The 17,072-nt window shown below is 39.9% G+C and overlaps 1 protein-coding gene across 2 annotated transcripts in view; it reads right to left on the bottom strand.

The window, feature by feature from the left end:
• itprid2 (ITPR interacting domain containing 2) overlaps window positions 1-17,072 on the bottom strand; it is a 45,460-nt gene that overhangs the window by 15,345 nt on the left and 13,043 nt on the right. For both annotated transcript variants that reach the window (XM_020609414.1, XM_020609413.1), the window contains exons 4-9: window positions 14,873-14,922; window positions 14,554-14,607; window positions 10,172-10,211; window positions 9,360-9,455; window positions 5,827-5,974; window positions 5,210-5,270 (exon numbers count right to left, since the gene is read on the bottom strand). In XM_020609414.1, coding sequence (XP_020465070.1) covers window positions 5,210-5,270; window positions 5,827-5,974; window positions 9,360-9,455; window positions 10,172-10,211; window positions 14,554-14,607; window positions 14,873-14,922 — 449 coding nt within the window. The remainder of the gene's footprint in view (window positions 1-5,209; window positions 5,271-5,826; window positions 5,975-9,359; window positions 9,456-10,171; window positions 10,212-14,553; window positions 14,608-14,872; window positions 14,923-17,072) is intronic.

A 17,072-nucleotide genomic window follows, 5' to 3' on the forward strand; every position in this document is an offset into this window, starting at 1 on the left:
AGTCACAGCCACTCTTCCCTTCTTCATCTATGGTTGTGTAAGTTGAGCTGTCAGTCTCTAAAAGGATGATGACATGCATACTTTCCTTCCTTCCTCCTCACCGTCTAAATACTTGTCAGTCTGTTATGAAACACAAACGTCTGTCTTCTGTAAGTGTCTCAGAACTTAATGCCATCACAGGCTTTATTCGCTCACCTCTGACCCCATCCTGGCTGGTTGATACATTGGTGACATTCATTTACATGACTGCTGTCACATGAAAAATCCTCTTTCATATTAGAGGAAGCACTGAAACATCTTGTCTGGATGACAGAAAACTGCATTACTGCAGTTGTGAATGGGTCAATAATGTCAAATGCTTTGAGCAAATTTTCCCCCCAAGATTAATGAAGTCTTATGATTACTGCCGTTTTTGCAAAAAGAAACTAATAACTATAGTACAATATTTGCATCTCAAATGTAGTAAGGTCTGAAATAGCACAAAATGAAAACACTCAAGTGCAGATATTTCTAAATTGTACTTAAGTACAGTACTGGAGTAAATGTCCTTAGTTACCTTCCACCACTGGTCAAATCTAAATAAAGCATATTTTTAGATTTGTGGCTTACACTTTAACAGGTACTGTTATCTCTGATGTCCACCGTGAATGCATGTTCCTAAATGCAATCAGAAAACACAGAATGTTTTCTTCAGTGTCAAAGTAATCCAGGCCCATACATAGCTAATTCAGAATACTTTTGGTGCCATTGTAAATAAATATGCTAAAACACAACTCAAGTGGCAGCCCACACTGTAATTCACTGTTACACAGGCAATTCTGCTGAATTGTGGAGTTTTCAGGCTTTGTGGTTTTAACCAAACATTTAATGCAAGTTAAAGTCGAAGCGCTCTCATTCACCTCATTTCCAGCAGACAGCTGTTTCCAGTGGAAAAAGGTCTTGATAAGCTCCTGATAAACACTGTACATTACCTGCTCCGCACCAAACAGCAGACCAATTTAAGAGACTAGCTGGTGAATATAGTGGAGCTGACAGAGACCAAACCAAAGCTAAAAGGAGAGTGACCATTGTAGACACTGATTCATTAGGTGGACACACACATCTAATGTAGTGACAATGTTGCTCTGTGTGTGCTGGATGTATACATTGTCAACCATCTGCCTAAATAAATTTATAAGGTGATAATATGACATCGGTGTGCTTTTAGCTTATTCTGCTGCCAAAAGACCAATAAAATCAACTGCTATATCTTTAACCTAGAAGATTCTGAAAAAAGCTACAACACACAAAAAAATATAAATGCTAACACAAATATTAAGCAAATACTATATATATCGGTGTTGTGCAGCTATTTCAGTCATATCTGCACATAACGACAGCACCAGAACCACTTATTACAGCAACAGCTGTGTGTGATGATAGTAATACTGTGTGTTTCCTGCTGGTTGCTGACTCTGCACTAATGTTCATTCTGAGGATCCTAAAACAGGAAGTGAGGAATAAAAGAAAACAGCATGTACTCTACTTTTTCTCTCTCTTCATCCCAAGAGATTCTCTTTGATGGTGAGAACAGAGTTACATAACAAACAACACACACACGTGTCTGGGATCCGAGGAACCGATGGGACAGTATGAGAATGCTCTGGAAAAGAAGAACGCTTCCAGGAGCCACAAACAGAGCAGAAACTGTTAAAGGAGCAGTTAACTTAGAAAGATCCAGTTCTTCACTGCAACATTAATGACACCAAGTTTCACTACCCAAGTGTGGTGTCTTCAGACCCTTTCAGACTCCTCTCCATTAATCTGATGGCATCTGAACTTGTGGGTTTCATGGCTGAATGAGCACCCTGGTCAATTTTCAGTCACAATGGGAAATCATACTAATCCGGATGTAGAAACATTTGCATATCATTTCAACATGGCACAAGTCTGAGCATGCAGTTGAATTAATGGATAGGAATGCATAAGGTTGCAACTTACTGGCGTAGGATGTTGTTACATATGGTGGGGCTTATCAGTCATGATAGTAGGTGCTCCGCACACTAAACACATAGTTTTGAAGAAGGCCCTAAACAGTAATAACATGAGAAAAAAAAATATCTACAACAGGCATGTTGTAGTAAAACAACTCTGGCCTCATACATTACAAGTCACTTGATGTAATGTCCAAACTCAAATATCATAGGCATAGATGGTACTCTCCATCACAGTAGTGGGTATGTGTGAATGAAACCATGATGAACATTAACATAAGCTGTAGCTTTAATAGACTGATGATGCAGCAATGTTACAAATCCCATCTCTGAAAAGGGCTTTAGACAGTATATTACACTTAAGGAGTCAGTGTACTTCCAATGAAGTACTGGTCGAACAGTGTCTCAAACTCCTTCTCTCAGTGCCTTCTCTGTACTGGGAACTGAATGTGAAAATCACCAGGGTGTGAGCTTCTTTTTCAAGCTCACTTTGTTCTCCACAGTTCCATCATTTTTAAAGTGCACAAATGAGCACAACACTGTGAACGCCCTCAAGGACAAATTGTCCAGAAGTATCCTGACTTGAATGATTATCACACCTCACCCCCGTCTGTGAAAGTCAGATATTCACTGAAACCCTCGAGTGTAGCTGTTCTGAACAGTTTAAACACATTTGCTTCCAGTTGTGGTCGGATGCCGCACTAAACCAGCTAATCCGTTTTTGAGTGTGCTTATACCTTCAGTAACAAGTATGCTTCTGTGAAGGTGCTTTAGTTGACTTGTATCAACCCCACAATACCATGAGGGGAGATGTCTGATTGTTCACAACCAGAGTCACAAAAACTACCTGCTTTTGTAGATTTTAAACATTATCTGTTGTCGTGATTTTTTTTTTATTGAATTATTTTCGGTCTGAACAACTGATGCTGCTGTCTTGGCCAGGGCCAAGAACAGGGAGTCCTACAAGAGATCCCAGAGGACATACTTAAGACATTACTTAGACATACCTAAAGCTCTTAAAATGTTTAAGATTTTTTCCTTACACCTTTTGTCTCAAATATGTTGAGACACTACTACAATCCAAAAACTAAAAAATACTATCTTAATTTATTTCTTAAAGATTATTACTTTGAGATTTAGGTTCAGTACTTGGCTTACTTAAGAATCGCTTAAGTGTCACCATCAGATGTAGGCTTAATGTTTATTTTCTTATTAATGGCTAACAACTGCCAACGGTGCCATTACTTACTATGACAGTATAAGAAATGTATTAAAATGAGACAAATGTAAAACAAAACATCTGCACACTGCACTGACTCCCAGCAAATTTAAGAGAACAGTGTTTCGAGCCAACAGTCACACATTGGTAGCTGAACACCAGACAAGAGAACTAACCACATAAAGTCATTTGCATGTCCATCCCCAGCGCCTCCTGTTCACATGTTGAATTGTCCTTGGGCAAGATGTTGAATTCCCAGTGGGCAGGGCAGCAAATGTAAAACACTCTGTCTGTTAAAAGCACAACCTGATTTATGATAGGGACAGACTGAAAAAAGAAAGTGCGCTGATCTGAGCACTTAGTTTATGCTTACTCAAGAGATACCATCTCTTACAGTGCAGAACACTTTCAGTTTCTGTCCTGTCTGTGCTCAAAGTCGTCATTAAAGTGGATGTCTGTCCATGCACAGCTGTATGAGATAGAATTTACTCTTTAAAAATGCACAACAACAATGCCCTTGTAAATGGTACAGGTCCGTTATTACTGGCCCTTTTCTCATCTATTGACTCAGTGTGCGTGCCACCAAACAGCTCCTGACAGGAAAAAAAAAAAAAACTAGGTCATGATACTGTTATAAGTCTATGAGCATGATATGCATACAGGAGCAGCTACTCCAGCTCTCAGTATCAGGTTGTTTGTTTTAGAAACCTAACACGCATACATTTGGTAACCTTTGCCCAACAGGCTGAAGAGAAATCTGAATCCAGAATAAATGGAGAGCAGATCAGAAATGTGTCTGTCACTCACAGTGACATTATCAGATAAAGTAAGCTTATACATTTCAGCAACACACACTTGCAAAAGAGGGCTCTTGTTCCACAATGTGTCCTTTGAGTTTAAATAAAGACTATATTCAAATCACAAACAACATCATGGCCAGGACATATAAGGTAAATAAGACTTGGAAAACTGAAGCATGTAGACTCATGCACTGAACAGCAGGAAAACCCCACAGATCAAACAAAGAGAGACACAAATACCAATTTATGATGAAATGCAAATGTTTAAACCATCCAGCCATTATCTATACTGCTTATTCCTGAATAGGGTCATGAGGCAAGAGGCAGGGTGCACCCAGTCTATCATAGGCCAAAATGTAGACAAACAACCACACATACTTCTACAGGCAATTTAGAGTTGCCAGTCAACCTAAGTGCCATGTCTTTGGACTGTGGGAGGAAGCACGGAGAACATGCAAACTTGGCACAGAAAGGCCCTGGGTTGGCATCAGCTCGAAGCTGGAACCTTCTTACTCTGAGGGAACAGCATTAACCACCACGCTGCTGTGCCACTCATATTTAGACCATTCTGACTCATTTACTCTCAGACAAACTGGGCCCATTGATGAGTTTCAATCTCATCAAACAGCCATCGAGGGGTGAAATCAAACTTTTACAAACCTGAAGTACTTCCAGCTATGGAGTGATTCATATTCTCATACACATGAGGTCTTTTTTTTGCAGCACCAAGACAAGTAACTGTCAAAAAGAAGAGAATCAGCTGTGTGTGGATGTGTGTGTTCAGTTAGTGAGGCAGCATCTTCATGCAAGCATAAGTTTGAAACCAAAAAAGAGGCCAGGATGTTGTTGAAGCAGGTCTGTGTGTGTGTGTGTGTGTGTGTGTGTGTGTCTGGGACAAACAGATCTTTGTCCTTGTTGGGTGTGTTGTCCAGGCAATTGGCAGAACAGTGAAACAAACTGAAGGACCACACAACATGCCACAATAATACTGGGAACAGAACACACACACAGTCTTTGAGCTTCGCTTCCTCTGTCTACAGTTTCAGAACATGAACCCCTGAGCTTCTCATCACTAACATGTTTAACCCTGAATCTGCAGGACCAAGGTGTTTGGGTGCTGTTTCGCCACTGAAACTGATTACAGTAGAACACACTGTTGAGGATGTAGAGTGCAGTTATACACACTGAAACGCTGTAGACAGCATGGAGGTACATACTAGTCAGAGCATAGCTGGGGTTCTCCACTTCCATGCGTTGCATCTGAGCTCCCAGGTAGACCTGTAGGTGAACCACAGGAAGACATTATAAATCAGTGGCCAGTGATCAATGGTACAAAACCAGCAGTGGTTGACCAATACGGTTTGGTGTTTTTTGAGCATGCTAGCAGCAGATCACCACTCTGGTCTAGACTGAAATATCTAAACTACTGAACGGATTACCCTGACATTCTGCAGAGATAGTCAAGGTCCTCAAAGGATGAATCTTAATGACTTTGCTGTTCCCCAGATTTTTCCTCTTCTGCCACCATAAGGTTTATATTTGTGATTTTGAGTGAAATGTCTACAACAACTACTGGATAAACTGACTACACACATTTGACTACATCTCATCTAGGGGCATCATGAGGTTAAAATTTAAATGTATCTCTTACTGTACTTTGGCTTATGACCATACACCTGCAAAACAGATGAAATTCTGATTGGCCTCAGCTGTACTTTGGTTTAGTGCTAATTTCCAAATACTGGAAAGCTAACACTCTAAAATATGACGGTGAACATGGTAAACATTACACCTGCTAAACATCAGTCTATGTAAACCCTGTTATCGTCAGTACCTTGATGTCGATGCCTTGTGCTGATGAGGAACTGTTTAAGAACCTGGAGGGAACCCGCGATGTCAAGTCAGGTTCTTCTTGACCAAAACCAAGATTTAGGAGGATTTCCTCTGGGTCCTCCTCATACAGATCCAGCAGCTCTGACACACTGTGGATATACACAGACAGTCAGTCAGTCGGCCAGCCAGTCATTTAGCTGGTGAGTTAGTCTGCTGGTTAGTTTAGTCAGTCTAACCACAGGGTAAGGAGGATGCTCCTCTGACCACTAAACACAGACAGCCAGTTAGCACGTCTCACACAGTGCTTGCTGTTAGATGGTCTGTCTGGTAATGAGGTAGTTAGTTCATTAGATAGTTAGTAATGAAGTATGCAAGTGTGATGCTCAGCCTCCCTGGAGACTACAATTAATGCTTTGCCCCTCCCCACCTCATCAACAGCTCCTCCTAGAGCAGACAGAGATCTGAAGAATCTTGCCATTGGCAGAAGATCAGTCCGTCCAGAATGCAGCAAAGTTGCTCTGTGATTGTTGTGGACCAAAATGACCCAAGTGAGGTTTATTTTGCAGCAGCTTTTAAAGGACAAGGCTGATGATTTTCTATTTTTTGGTTAATTAGCAAGAATCTCGTACTGAGATTAAAGCCGACAATGAATTTCGTGCACTCACTCTAATATCTCTGAGTCTAGAACCTGGTTTAGCTTACTCAATTATGGTATATAATAAGCTCCAGTGAGATGAAAAACAAGTTTAGGGATTTCAGGAATGTCCTGTTCAGGGCTTTCTATTCCAGACCAGGAATGTTCCAGAAAAGCAAAGAGCCACCCCCCCCCCATCTATCCATTGAATTGGCAGGTTTGAACACGAACCACATAACATTGTGGTAGTTGAATCAGCAGGCATTCTTTGAGTTTGGCCCTTTTTTGTTGACTCTACAGTCATTCTTTGATCACAAAACCACAGATTCCTGGAGGGACTCTCTAACAGGATAACAGAAAATGTCTTCTGGTTTCTTTTTAACCACAATCAGGGTTGCACTGAAGCTCATGTATTGTATAATGCTGTGAACAGCTCCTGCAGCAGAGAACAAATTCAGCTTTTTGCCCTCTTTTGGTATGTTTAAAGGATCTTTTTTCCAATCTTAACACAAAAGTCAGGTGCTCATATAAACAGTAAAACCATTTTATCTTTCTGTAATCATTCCTCTTGTTCACACCATTAAAAGAACCTTTCTTAATGCCCTTCCTAATTCAAAGGTTTATCATAAGAAGCTTCAGCAGTCAAAGTACTATAAGACAAATCAAGTGGATCTCTTTCAAAATATCTTTCTGACATAAAATTCCTACTTAGTTTCCCTGGACAGTGTTTCCCTGTTGAGCTGCAGTGAAGTCTGACATTTTTTAAATAAACTTTGGAATACAAGTTTGCACAAAAGGAGAACTATGGATTTTGTCACCATCACTTGTGTTGTAAGTACAGGAAGGGAACATTAGAAAGGACAGTATGAACAGAGAAAACAGCATGCATGAATTATTTCAATGTACATATGGGCAAAGGACTATTTTTTAAACTTGAAAACTTGCAATCTTATCCTTTAATGGAGCAAAAGTGGCTCCCTGAATGTCTGACGCACTGACTGGTTTTCACCCTGACAACCCTTCAATCTGCTCTCAAACTTTGCTTCAACAACATACAACAGAGGATGGATTGCCCATGATGCACTAACCCTGGCTCATTATAAACCATCACACCACCAAATGCTGGAGCACTGCCCCCCATTGGGCACACCCTCCAGTCTGACCCCTCACCACCACCAATAAATCAGCCTCCCACAATGCTACCAGTAGCACAGAGAGCAGACAGATCAATAGTAAATCCTCCAAAGACCAATGTACTGATGCACATTAAGGTAGTTTACTGACCACTCCTGCTTCAACGATGGAGATCTGGAAAGGTCAGAACCCAGACTTTCTTTAGAGCAGTGACACTATGAGCTATCCCCAACCCCACCAAATGTTCAATATTTGTGGTTTCTAACTTTTTTGATAAGATGATTTGATGTTTTTCTTTATCAAGCATAACAGTAAATTGGCTATCTATGGATGTGGACTGACAAAACAAGACATTTCAATACATTAGGTTGGTCTATGAAAATTAAAACAAGAGTATTTTTGGTCATTTTGTGGACAAAGTAATTGAATAAGTGGTAGATTAATGCCTATTAATAACTATAGCAGTACTCAACTTCTGAGATCCATACTGATGTTCTCTAAGAATTTAAAAAATCAAACATCATTTATTCAAAAATTAATAACAAAATTTACTTTTACTAAGGATCTGTTAAACATTATCAGTTATGACCTAGAAATGCACTGAGCACGACTTTTTACACTTGAAATATGAACTTGTTAGAGCTCTCTGGTGGGCAAGCATGTATATTTGACATTTTTGTACTGTACAATGGTTAGCTTGCTGAAGAGCTGGAAGGTGTGCACTGTGCAGCCTTCCACCTGCAGAGAGGTAATAATGTAATTGAATAGCTACTGCTGAAAAAAAAGTCAGCTGTACATAATATCACAAACAATGTCTGATTTAATAAAATTCTTACACATTATATGTCTGGTTAGTTTTTTGGGTTAAGTTCTCTGTGTCCCTGAATTCTCTACCCTGTGTTTTTAAAATGCGGTCTGCCTGCCACTAACTTTAGACTGGAGGATGCATTTTGTACAGTTAGTCACAACCGTATTTCTACTAAGGCTTACATTTGCAAACACCTGCTTTTTGTCTGGACACAAGACGTTGCACACTTTCATCATGCAGCTCTTCAGAAACTCTCCCTCGGTAAATGGCCGGGCTCATTTTCTCCTCTGCCGCAATAAAACTTGCTTTCACAGCAGCTTCACTGTGTGATTTTGCTTTGGTGAAAACATCTGCTGTGATGTCAGATTCCTCTTCAACTCCTCTACCTTCTGTAGCTTCTGCTCTGCATTCACGTTTTTCCAGCTTGTCCTGATGTTTTGTCTCGTAGTGCCGTCTTAGGTTATATTCTTTAATTACAGCCACATTAGCTCCATAAATAAGACACACGGGTTTACCGGCAATGTCAGTAAACATATACTCAGCCTCCCACCGGTTTTGAAAGGGTTTGTTTTCAAAATAAACTTTTCTCTTGGCCATTGTTAGGGGCTAGCTTTGACTTGAAATTAGGGTTGTATACATCAACAGACGCTTGATTGATCTGACGTAATTGACGCAGGAATGATCACAGGGAGCCTATTATTCAGTAAGGCAGCTGTTGTGCTGCATTATGGGATTTGTAGTTTGTGTGTTATAATTCGCGGGCGGGTTGTAATTGTACAGCGGGCCGAATGTGGCCCGCGGGCCTTGAGTTTAACACATGTGCTCTAGGCTGAAAAAAATATTGGGAGCTTTGAAATAACAGCTCTCTACGTCTCCAGCCCCTCTCTACCAGAGATCACTACATGCTTCCTGCAGAAACCTCTAAGAGAATGACTGAAGACTAGGGCGATGTACTGACCTGGACACAGTGCTGCTCTTCCCAGACCCTGTCGAGTTCATACTTCTGCCGTTCTCTTTAAAGTGACTCCTCTTCGCTTGTGCAGCAAGAGTGAGACTACACAAAACACATTTACATGCACAGAAACATTAACATACACAGAGTAGAGAAACTGATTTATCTGTCAGCTGGACTTTAAAATATTAAACTATGAGTCCTCCAACCTCAATTTAATAGTTTCCTCTTGCAGAGAGCCTATTCAAAATCTAGTTTTAAGACCTGAATTGCTTGAATTTATATCAGGCTTCTTCATTTTAAAGTTGTTTTATCAAAATGCATCCATCTTTATCTGTGTCAAGCAATTACCACACAGAAAACCTCAGTCCACGCCTTATTGTTCCATCATAAGAGAAGAGTAAGTCTGACAATGATTTTCTTATAACTGAATAACTGACTGATTGTTCAGTGTATAAAATGTCAGAACACAGTATAAAGAAAAAAAGAAGGTACATCATCATTCCCTGAAGCTCAAGTGAAGCTTCTGTTGTCTGATCAACAGTCAAAAATATTGAGATTACCATCATATGAAAATAGCATGTCTTAACACTGGAGAGTTTTGTATTTTCCTGCTTTAAGAATGACAAAACACTTAATAAAAATCTAAATTTAAAAGTGTTGCCAACTAATTTTCTGTCCATTGACTGATTGGATTCTGAGAAAATAAGAAAACTGCCATGTACAGTGGGGTTTAATAGGACCCTAACATTTTTGCCCTGGGGCACATTAGGAGGTACAATGACCGAATGTAGAGAATAAAATACAAATGAACTCACCAGGGTTGAGTTTTATTGTTAGTGGACTGAAGATGGTTGGCTGCAGAAAAAAAAACAATGAAGGTAAGATTACTCATATTATCAGTTAAAAAAAAAACACATCAGGCTGAAGGAAGGCAACATATTAGTCAGCACCCAATAAATATTTTTATCATTCACTAATCAAAGTAACAGCCCCCCACCCCAAGCTCAAATTAAGTTCTTCATATTGCTTCTTTGCCAGGCTAATCACACCTTAGCAACTATAACCAGGCACACTAGGTTTGTCAAGCTTTCCCCACATGCTGAAGTGGTGTGAATAGGATGGGATGGTCAGCGTGGGGTTATAGATCACATTAATAACAAATTCCCCATTCACAACTTGTACATTCCAGCATCCTCAATTAATAATATCATAGTGTGCTGGATTTGCCAAATGTAGCAGTTAAACAACATCCTCATACAGACAGGCAGGTTATACAATAAGAGTCTGATCATACTTATAATACAAGGTCTAACCAACTCTGCACTGCAATATAAAAACAGATTATTTTTTATTTACATCTGCATAAATCAGATGATAAATACTTTTTGCCTGGAACACGCAACACTGGACAAACATTTTTGGTACTTGGATTCTTATCCATCATGCAAATTCAGCAGTCAGTGGAATCAGTCTGGAATTACAGAAGTCACCGAGACAAACTAAATCCACTGGCAAACTGCGGCAAGTTCTCCAAGATACTTGGAACAACCTGGAAAAACTAGTGTAGTGAGGAGAATTAGTGCCATTTTAGAGGCAAAGGGTGGTCACACTGAACACTGAGATTAGTTTTTGTTTGTTTGTTTGTTTGATTGTTTACTTGACTTTGTATGAAGTTAACTGATAAACAGAATTGCTGTAAGCACACTCACTAGTGCCTAAAGTCTTAATATGCAGCTTAGCATTAGAACAGTATCATGCATGCAGCCATCAACAATTTACCTACATGGTGATGCGCCAGAATTTTAATGGCAAATATTTTGGCACTGGGATGTTATAGAATGAATCAGGTTAGTTTCTATTGTGTCAGAGAGCTGAAGGTGTGACGGCTGCTCTCTTGTACAAGTACGAGGAACATGTTGAGACGTGCTACCCTGCTACTGTCTGTGAGAGTGAGCCTCTCTTTTTTTCTACTTCACTTTAGCTGAATATCTTCTTCTTCCTAGAAATACAAAATGATTTCTTCTCTGACAGACAGTTGGATTAAAGGAGACAAATATGATGATAACTTGTCTCTTCACACTAAAACACTTACTCACTCCAATGCCTATTCACCCTGGGCCCTTTAATTTACTAATTCACTTCATTTCATTCAGACAATAACACTTTAATCCCTTCCTATACTGTCCTGATAACATTTGACATCAGTACAGCCCATTAGAATCTGTTCAAACATGACATCTCTAAAGCCTTCTGCAGAGCTGAGGACATCAGCTACTTCTGTCAACTATCAGTAAACACGATTAAGGCGCTTACTGTCAGGACAAAACAACATATGCTGATACAGGAAGTAGACAGAACAACTCAAGTAAAGAGGCTGCTTAAGTTTTCAGCAAATGCAGTACTCATCCAAATTAACACACAGCCTTTAAGCTCATTTAAGTTCAAATGGAGAAAAGTGTTCAAAGGGTGTGGTGTGGGAAGATAAATTATTACAGGAAACTTAGAGGGTGCAGGAATGTATAGAAACACAAACACTAACTGAGGAGAAGTTAAGTTTTAAGCAACACTAAACTCTATATTTCTGGATGGTATTCTTTATTCTTTCTTTATTGAAATATGATATGATACAACAACTTTATTGTCAGGTTTTAGACTGAAATTCATTTTGCATCCTTAAGGCTACTCCATCCAAGAAATAGAAATCTGTTAGAGGGAAGACATTAGGATCTTAACCCTAAAAAAATCCCATTTAAATTGTGAGAACTTGCCAAAATGTCCTCATAATGACTGAATCAAACTAAACTTGCTACATACAACCATTCAATTCTTCAACATAAAGTCATTATTGACTGTTGTTCACTCATGACTATCAGTCATGCGAACATTGTGTTTCCACACCTCTGTGACTGTTTACTTTTCCTTCATGAAGAAACAGGACTGAAGAATGAACATGATGCAGCGTTTCTCCCAATGTTGTGTTAACTCCACTGACACTGTTGTGTTTGTCGCACATCAGGAGCAGCATTCACAAAACATTTTCAGGCTTAAAGTAGCTCCAAACTTATCGAGTTAGTCCTAATTTTTAGACTCCTTATTTTTTTGATTTAAGAGTAATTCCCCAAGGCTTTCACTGAACAATCAACTCCGTCATCTGTGAAGTTTTAGACGCAGAGAGATAATTCCTAAATCACAATAATTCAGCTGCTGCAGGTAATGAGCCTCATCACATGGGAGTTTAGGAAAAACACAATTATGAGCTTTTAGCAAATTTCAATGGCACCAAATAAAATTTTACTTTTCAAACTGTCTGACAGTTCATTAATTGTAATTAAATACTGACAACTTACAATAAATACAAAAATAAACCCAAGTTCAGTCACTGCTGGATTATCCTGGAAAATGAATCAAGGGACGAAGATGTGCTCGGCTATATGAGCAAAAATCACAATGTCAACATGCAGATACAATCTATTGCATATACATAGTATCTATATACCTAATTAACAAACATATTTTAAACTGGGGCCCTGCGATGGACTGGCGACCTATCCAGGGTGTACCCCACCTTTCGCCCGATGCCAGCTGGGAATGGCTCCAGCACCCCCGCGACCCCGTTCGGGACTAAGCGGTATAGAAAATGATAAATTTTAGACTGGTTTGGCATACTATGCCATTTTGCTCTTGGGTTATTCTACTGCAAGTCATACAGTTTCAAACAAACACTGTCTTACTTTAAGCCCAAAAAGTCCTTACTGCTGCAAGTACATGGCTTTCGTTTGTCCAGGGAAGACATGCTGAGTCCAACTGTCAAGTCACAATCAGAAGCTACAGCATTGTTTGTTTCTGCTACAAGTCTACAGTGCAATGATATTTAATGCTAGCCTAAGTTTATGTATTGTTGCACTACTACTGAATTGTTACATTACAACAGTATACAGAGGTGGGGGACTTAAGTCACATGACTTGAGTTGGACTTAAGTTGCAAAATTGAGGACTTGAGACTTGCTTGACTAACACTGGCAAAAGACTCAACCTCAGTGCAAAATTCAGCAACCACCACAACATCCAACTTCATCTGTCTCTACAAAACTCACAAAGAAAGGTGAGTACATGAATCTGTACGTTAGTTAACCTACTGACTGGTCAAACATTAGAAAGAAAGTAAACGTTAAGTTCAAGTTGGTCAACTTGTCTTCTAATCAATTATGCATTTTACTGAGAAGAGTTTCTGATGGCCATGAAAGGCATGCCTTTCTTAGAGTCAAGGGTTAGTTTATAGTCTACAAATGCACAGTTAATCACGGGAAGTTTGTAAATGTTTCCCTTAAATATGATATTTCCATAACATTATCAGATCATGAGAATTTTGTATGACTTGATGTGTGAATTGCTTGACTTATAGTAGGGACCCGACTCAACTTGCTTGATTCTCACCACAGCAACTTGACACTTGCTTGAGACTTAAAGGTTGAGATTTGAGACTTGCACATGTGTGACTTTCTCCCAGCTCTGTTTATCACTACTGAATTCTGTGGAAATGAACAAAGCTGAGTAGTTTGATGTGTAGGGTTTGCTCAGTGAGTCATGTTTTTTCACCTGGAGCTCATTCTTGTATCACTTTAACAGTGAACAGTGACTTTGAACTTGTCGTCTGTAAGACTGAACATACTGTATATACTCACCATATCTGTCTGATAAAGCCCACTGTAAAAATATGCATCTTAAGTATGCATTATTATTTTGCTGATGGAGATATATGGGTCACTGGGGTAGTAATGAGTAAAAAACAAAAATAATCTTCACACACTGCAGTGGTCCTCTCCTGACTGCTAAAAATTGACAATAACACTGGGCTGTAGCAGAGGAAATGACTTCACAAGCATTCAGCAACACAGATGAAATCAAGGGGTGGCAGAGAGTGCACATTAATCACACTTCTCTATTTCCACTACAGTTAGTTTTGCAGTTAATGAGTCTCGACTAAAAATTCAAGTTTTAACTGGCAGCACTACCAATATCAACCTTCTCATCTTACTCTGGGCAAAACAGAGAGCAAGAGAATTTACCAAAATGTAAGTGTTCCGGTCACTGGCGGCATAAGTTAAAATAGAAAAATAGCAGAATGTAAAAGGAAAACGTTAACAATGAGCAGAGATCTCTAATCTTGTTTGTACTGCGAGTTTTATTCTGTACTGACCTTCAGCTCCCAGTGAAAGGTCATCTTCAAAGCTGCAGCCGTTCTTGAGTGCTCCTGTTCACACACACACACACACACACACACGCACACACACAAGTACAAAAAAAATCCTATCAGTAACATATCCATAGCTAGAGAAGTTTCTCAGCCAATTCTAATACATAGTGCCTGTCACTGACCAAGTTTTAAAAACAAGTTGTGACTGGTTTCAAGTATCTGTCATAAACCAAAGGCCCCTTAAATGAGGGTTTTGTTAGTGTCATAACATGTTGAGGTCGTCAGCTTATGAGATTATTATATACACAAAATAGTAGATTACCCTTGCTGGGAGGAGCACTCTGATCATCTAGAGATGCTACAAGAGGAGTCCTGGACAAAAGACACAGAGAAAATTATAAATCAACCCAAACCACAAGCTGAACAGTAAAAACAAACATACAACAGGCCATTCTATCAGCAAAGTCAGGTTAGTTCTTATTAGACTAACCCACAGAATAGGTAGCAAAACACACATATCACTTAAAAGCCTGCAGCATACAACAGATACACCACACAGAGGAAGTAAAAAAAACAAAAACAAAAAAACACAGTATTCAGCAAGTGTGAACCCACAATGACATGCAGCTTCTGTTAGCCAGTGTATTGACTAGCATAGAAAAGAAATGTCCGCACCAATGTGTTTTGCCCTTAATGCTCACTTACTGCTACATCAGGCTATCTTAAAACATCTCTGCCTGACACATAAGCTGCAGTCCTAACCTGTCTAGGCTAGCTGACAACAGACCTGGCAACACATTCTATCCTGGTCAAACTGAGAAAATTAATTCCATGCAACCCCCTGGTCAATATAATGTCATACAAGATTAAGTTCCTGTTGACATAGCAAAAACAAACTGTATCAAAAAATATACCAAAATTATACATAAAACTATCGAAAGCCAGCACCTGGTTAGACGAAATTCTGTTTGTGCAATGCTCATTATTCCATGCTCCACCGTAACACAACCTGTCACCCCAACTAATTATTGTCAGCCAAAAGCTAACAATACAAACCAAACTGACAGTCAGGCTAAGGAAAAGTGTCTCGGGTGATCTCAGCAGGATACATGTTAGTATGGCAAGATACCTCCTAGTCTGACTTACCATAACCATCCAAGGCTGATTTCCTGTCAGACTAGAGATAAAAGCCCTAAGATAACTGCTGGTCAAACTAAGACTAATTATCCCAGTATTAAAAGTATCTGCCAGTAAGATAAAGGCCATTTACCCCAGCCGTTCTGCATTTCAGTCTAAGGTAAACTGACAGCAAGATGTCTGTCTGTTAGGCAAAGCTTAACTCTTTAAGAATATACTGCCTGTCAGGTAAAGGTGAACTATCTCACCATTAGCGGTCTGTCAGGTGAAGGCTAATAAACCTAGGCTAACTGCTGGTCAAGTGAAGGATAGGTAATACAGACCAGCTGCCTGTGAGGTAAAAGTTAACTATCCCAGCAAAAACTGTCAGTTGGGCTAAGGGGAAGAAACCCAGCTTTAACTGCCTGTCAGGCTAAGCCTAAGAAATCTTGTGCTAACTGTCTGTCAGGCTAAAGTTAAGAACCCCAGTGCTAAGTGCCTGTCATGCTAAGGCTAAATATCTTAGACTAACGTCTGAGCAGGCCTGGTCTTTTATTGTAATCAACTACTGACCAGGCTAGATTAATGTAAATAACCCCAGACTAAAATCCTGTTCCTGGTAGCTATCCCAGATGTTCTACTGACCAGACTAGTTGTCCCAAGCTAACTAGCTGACAATAGCAGTATGGTAGCAGATCTGAGCTGCTATCTGCAGCCGGACGCTGGCAATACTGAGCTGTTACACAACCTGCAGCTCTTATCAATGGGACAAACTTCATGCCACCATTCAGCGTGCACGCACGCACGCACGCACGCACGCACGCACACACACACAACCCCATGGTTGTGTAACAGTGCGCAGTCGCAGAATTCACTAACCCTCCCACTTTGCAACAGCAGCCATGTTGGCGCCAGGCCTCTGCCCAGTGGCTGTTACCATGGCAACCTGTGACTCTGAATTTACTGGTCACGTTACCACAGTGATGTTACAGAAGACGTGTCAGAGTGCTGTAAAGCCGGATGGTTGTGAGTGACAGCAGCTAATACTGTGTGTGTAAGATAACAGTGTTGACTCAGCAGGAGGAACCCCTCCTCTGTTTACTCTCCTTTATTTTTTTTCTGCCTTTCTTTCCCGTCTTCTGTCAGCCTATTCCTGTAACTTTCTTTTCTTTCCATCTCTATTTTCTTTCTCTTTTCTTTCAATAGTTCTATGTGCCATATCTCTGGGCGTTGGTCGGCTCCCTTTGTGGGTATGTTCTGTGTGTTGGCGTTGTGTCAGCTCTACGTAAGCAACTGATATTACCGCCCCTAAAAAAACAGCTCCAGACATGAGAAAACATACCATTAAACCAGTGAGACCACCTAATAAAATGGCCGGGGAGTGTATAAATAAAAACTGCGCATTA

This window comes from Monopterus albus, unplaced genomic scaffold (assembly GCF_001952655.1).
Source record: "Monopterus albus unplaced genomic scaffold, M_albus_1.0 scaffold99.1, whole genome shotgun sequence".
In the NCBI taxonomy this organism is placed as follows: Eukaryota; Metazoa; Chordata; class Actinopteri; order Synbranchiformes; family Synbranchidae; genus Monopterus; species Monopterus albus.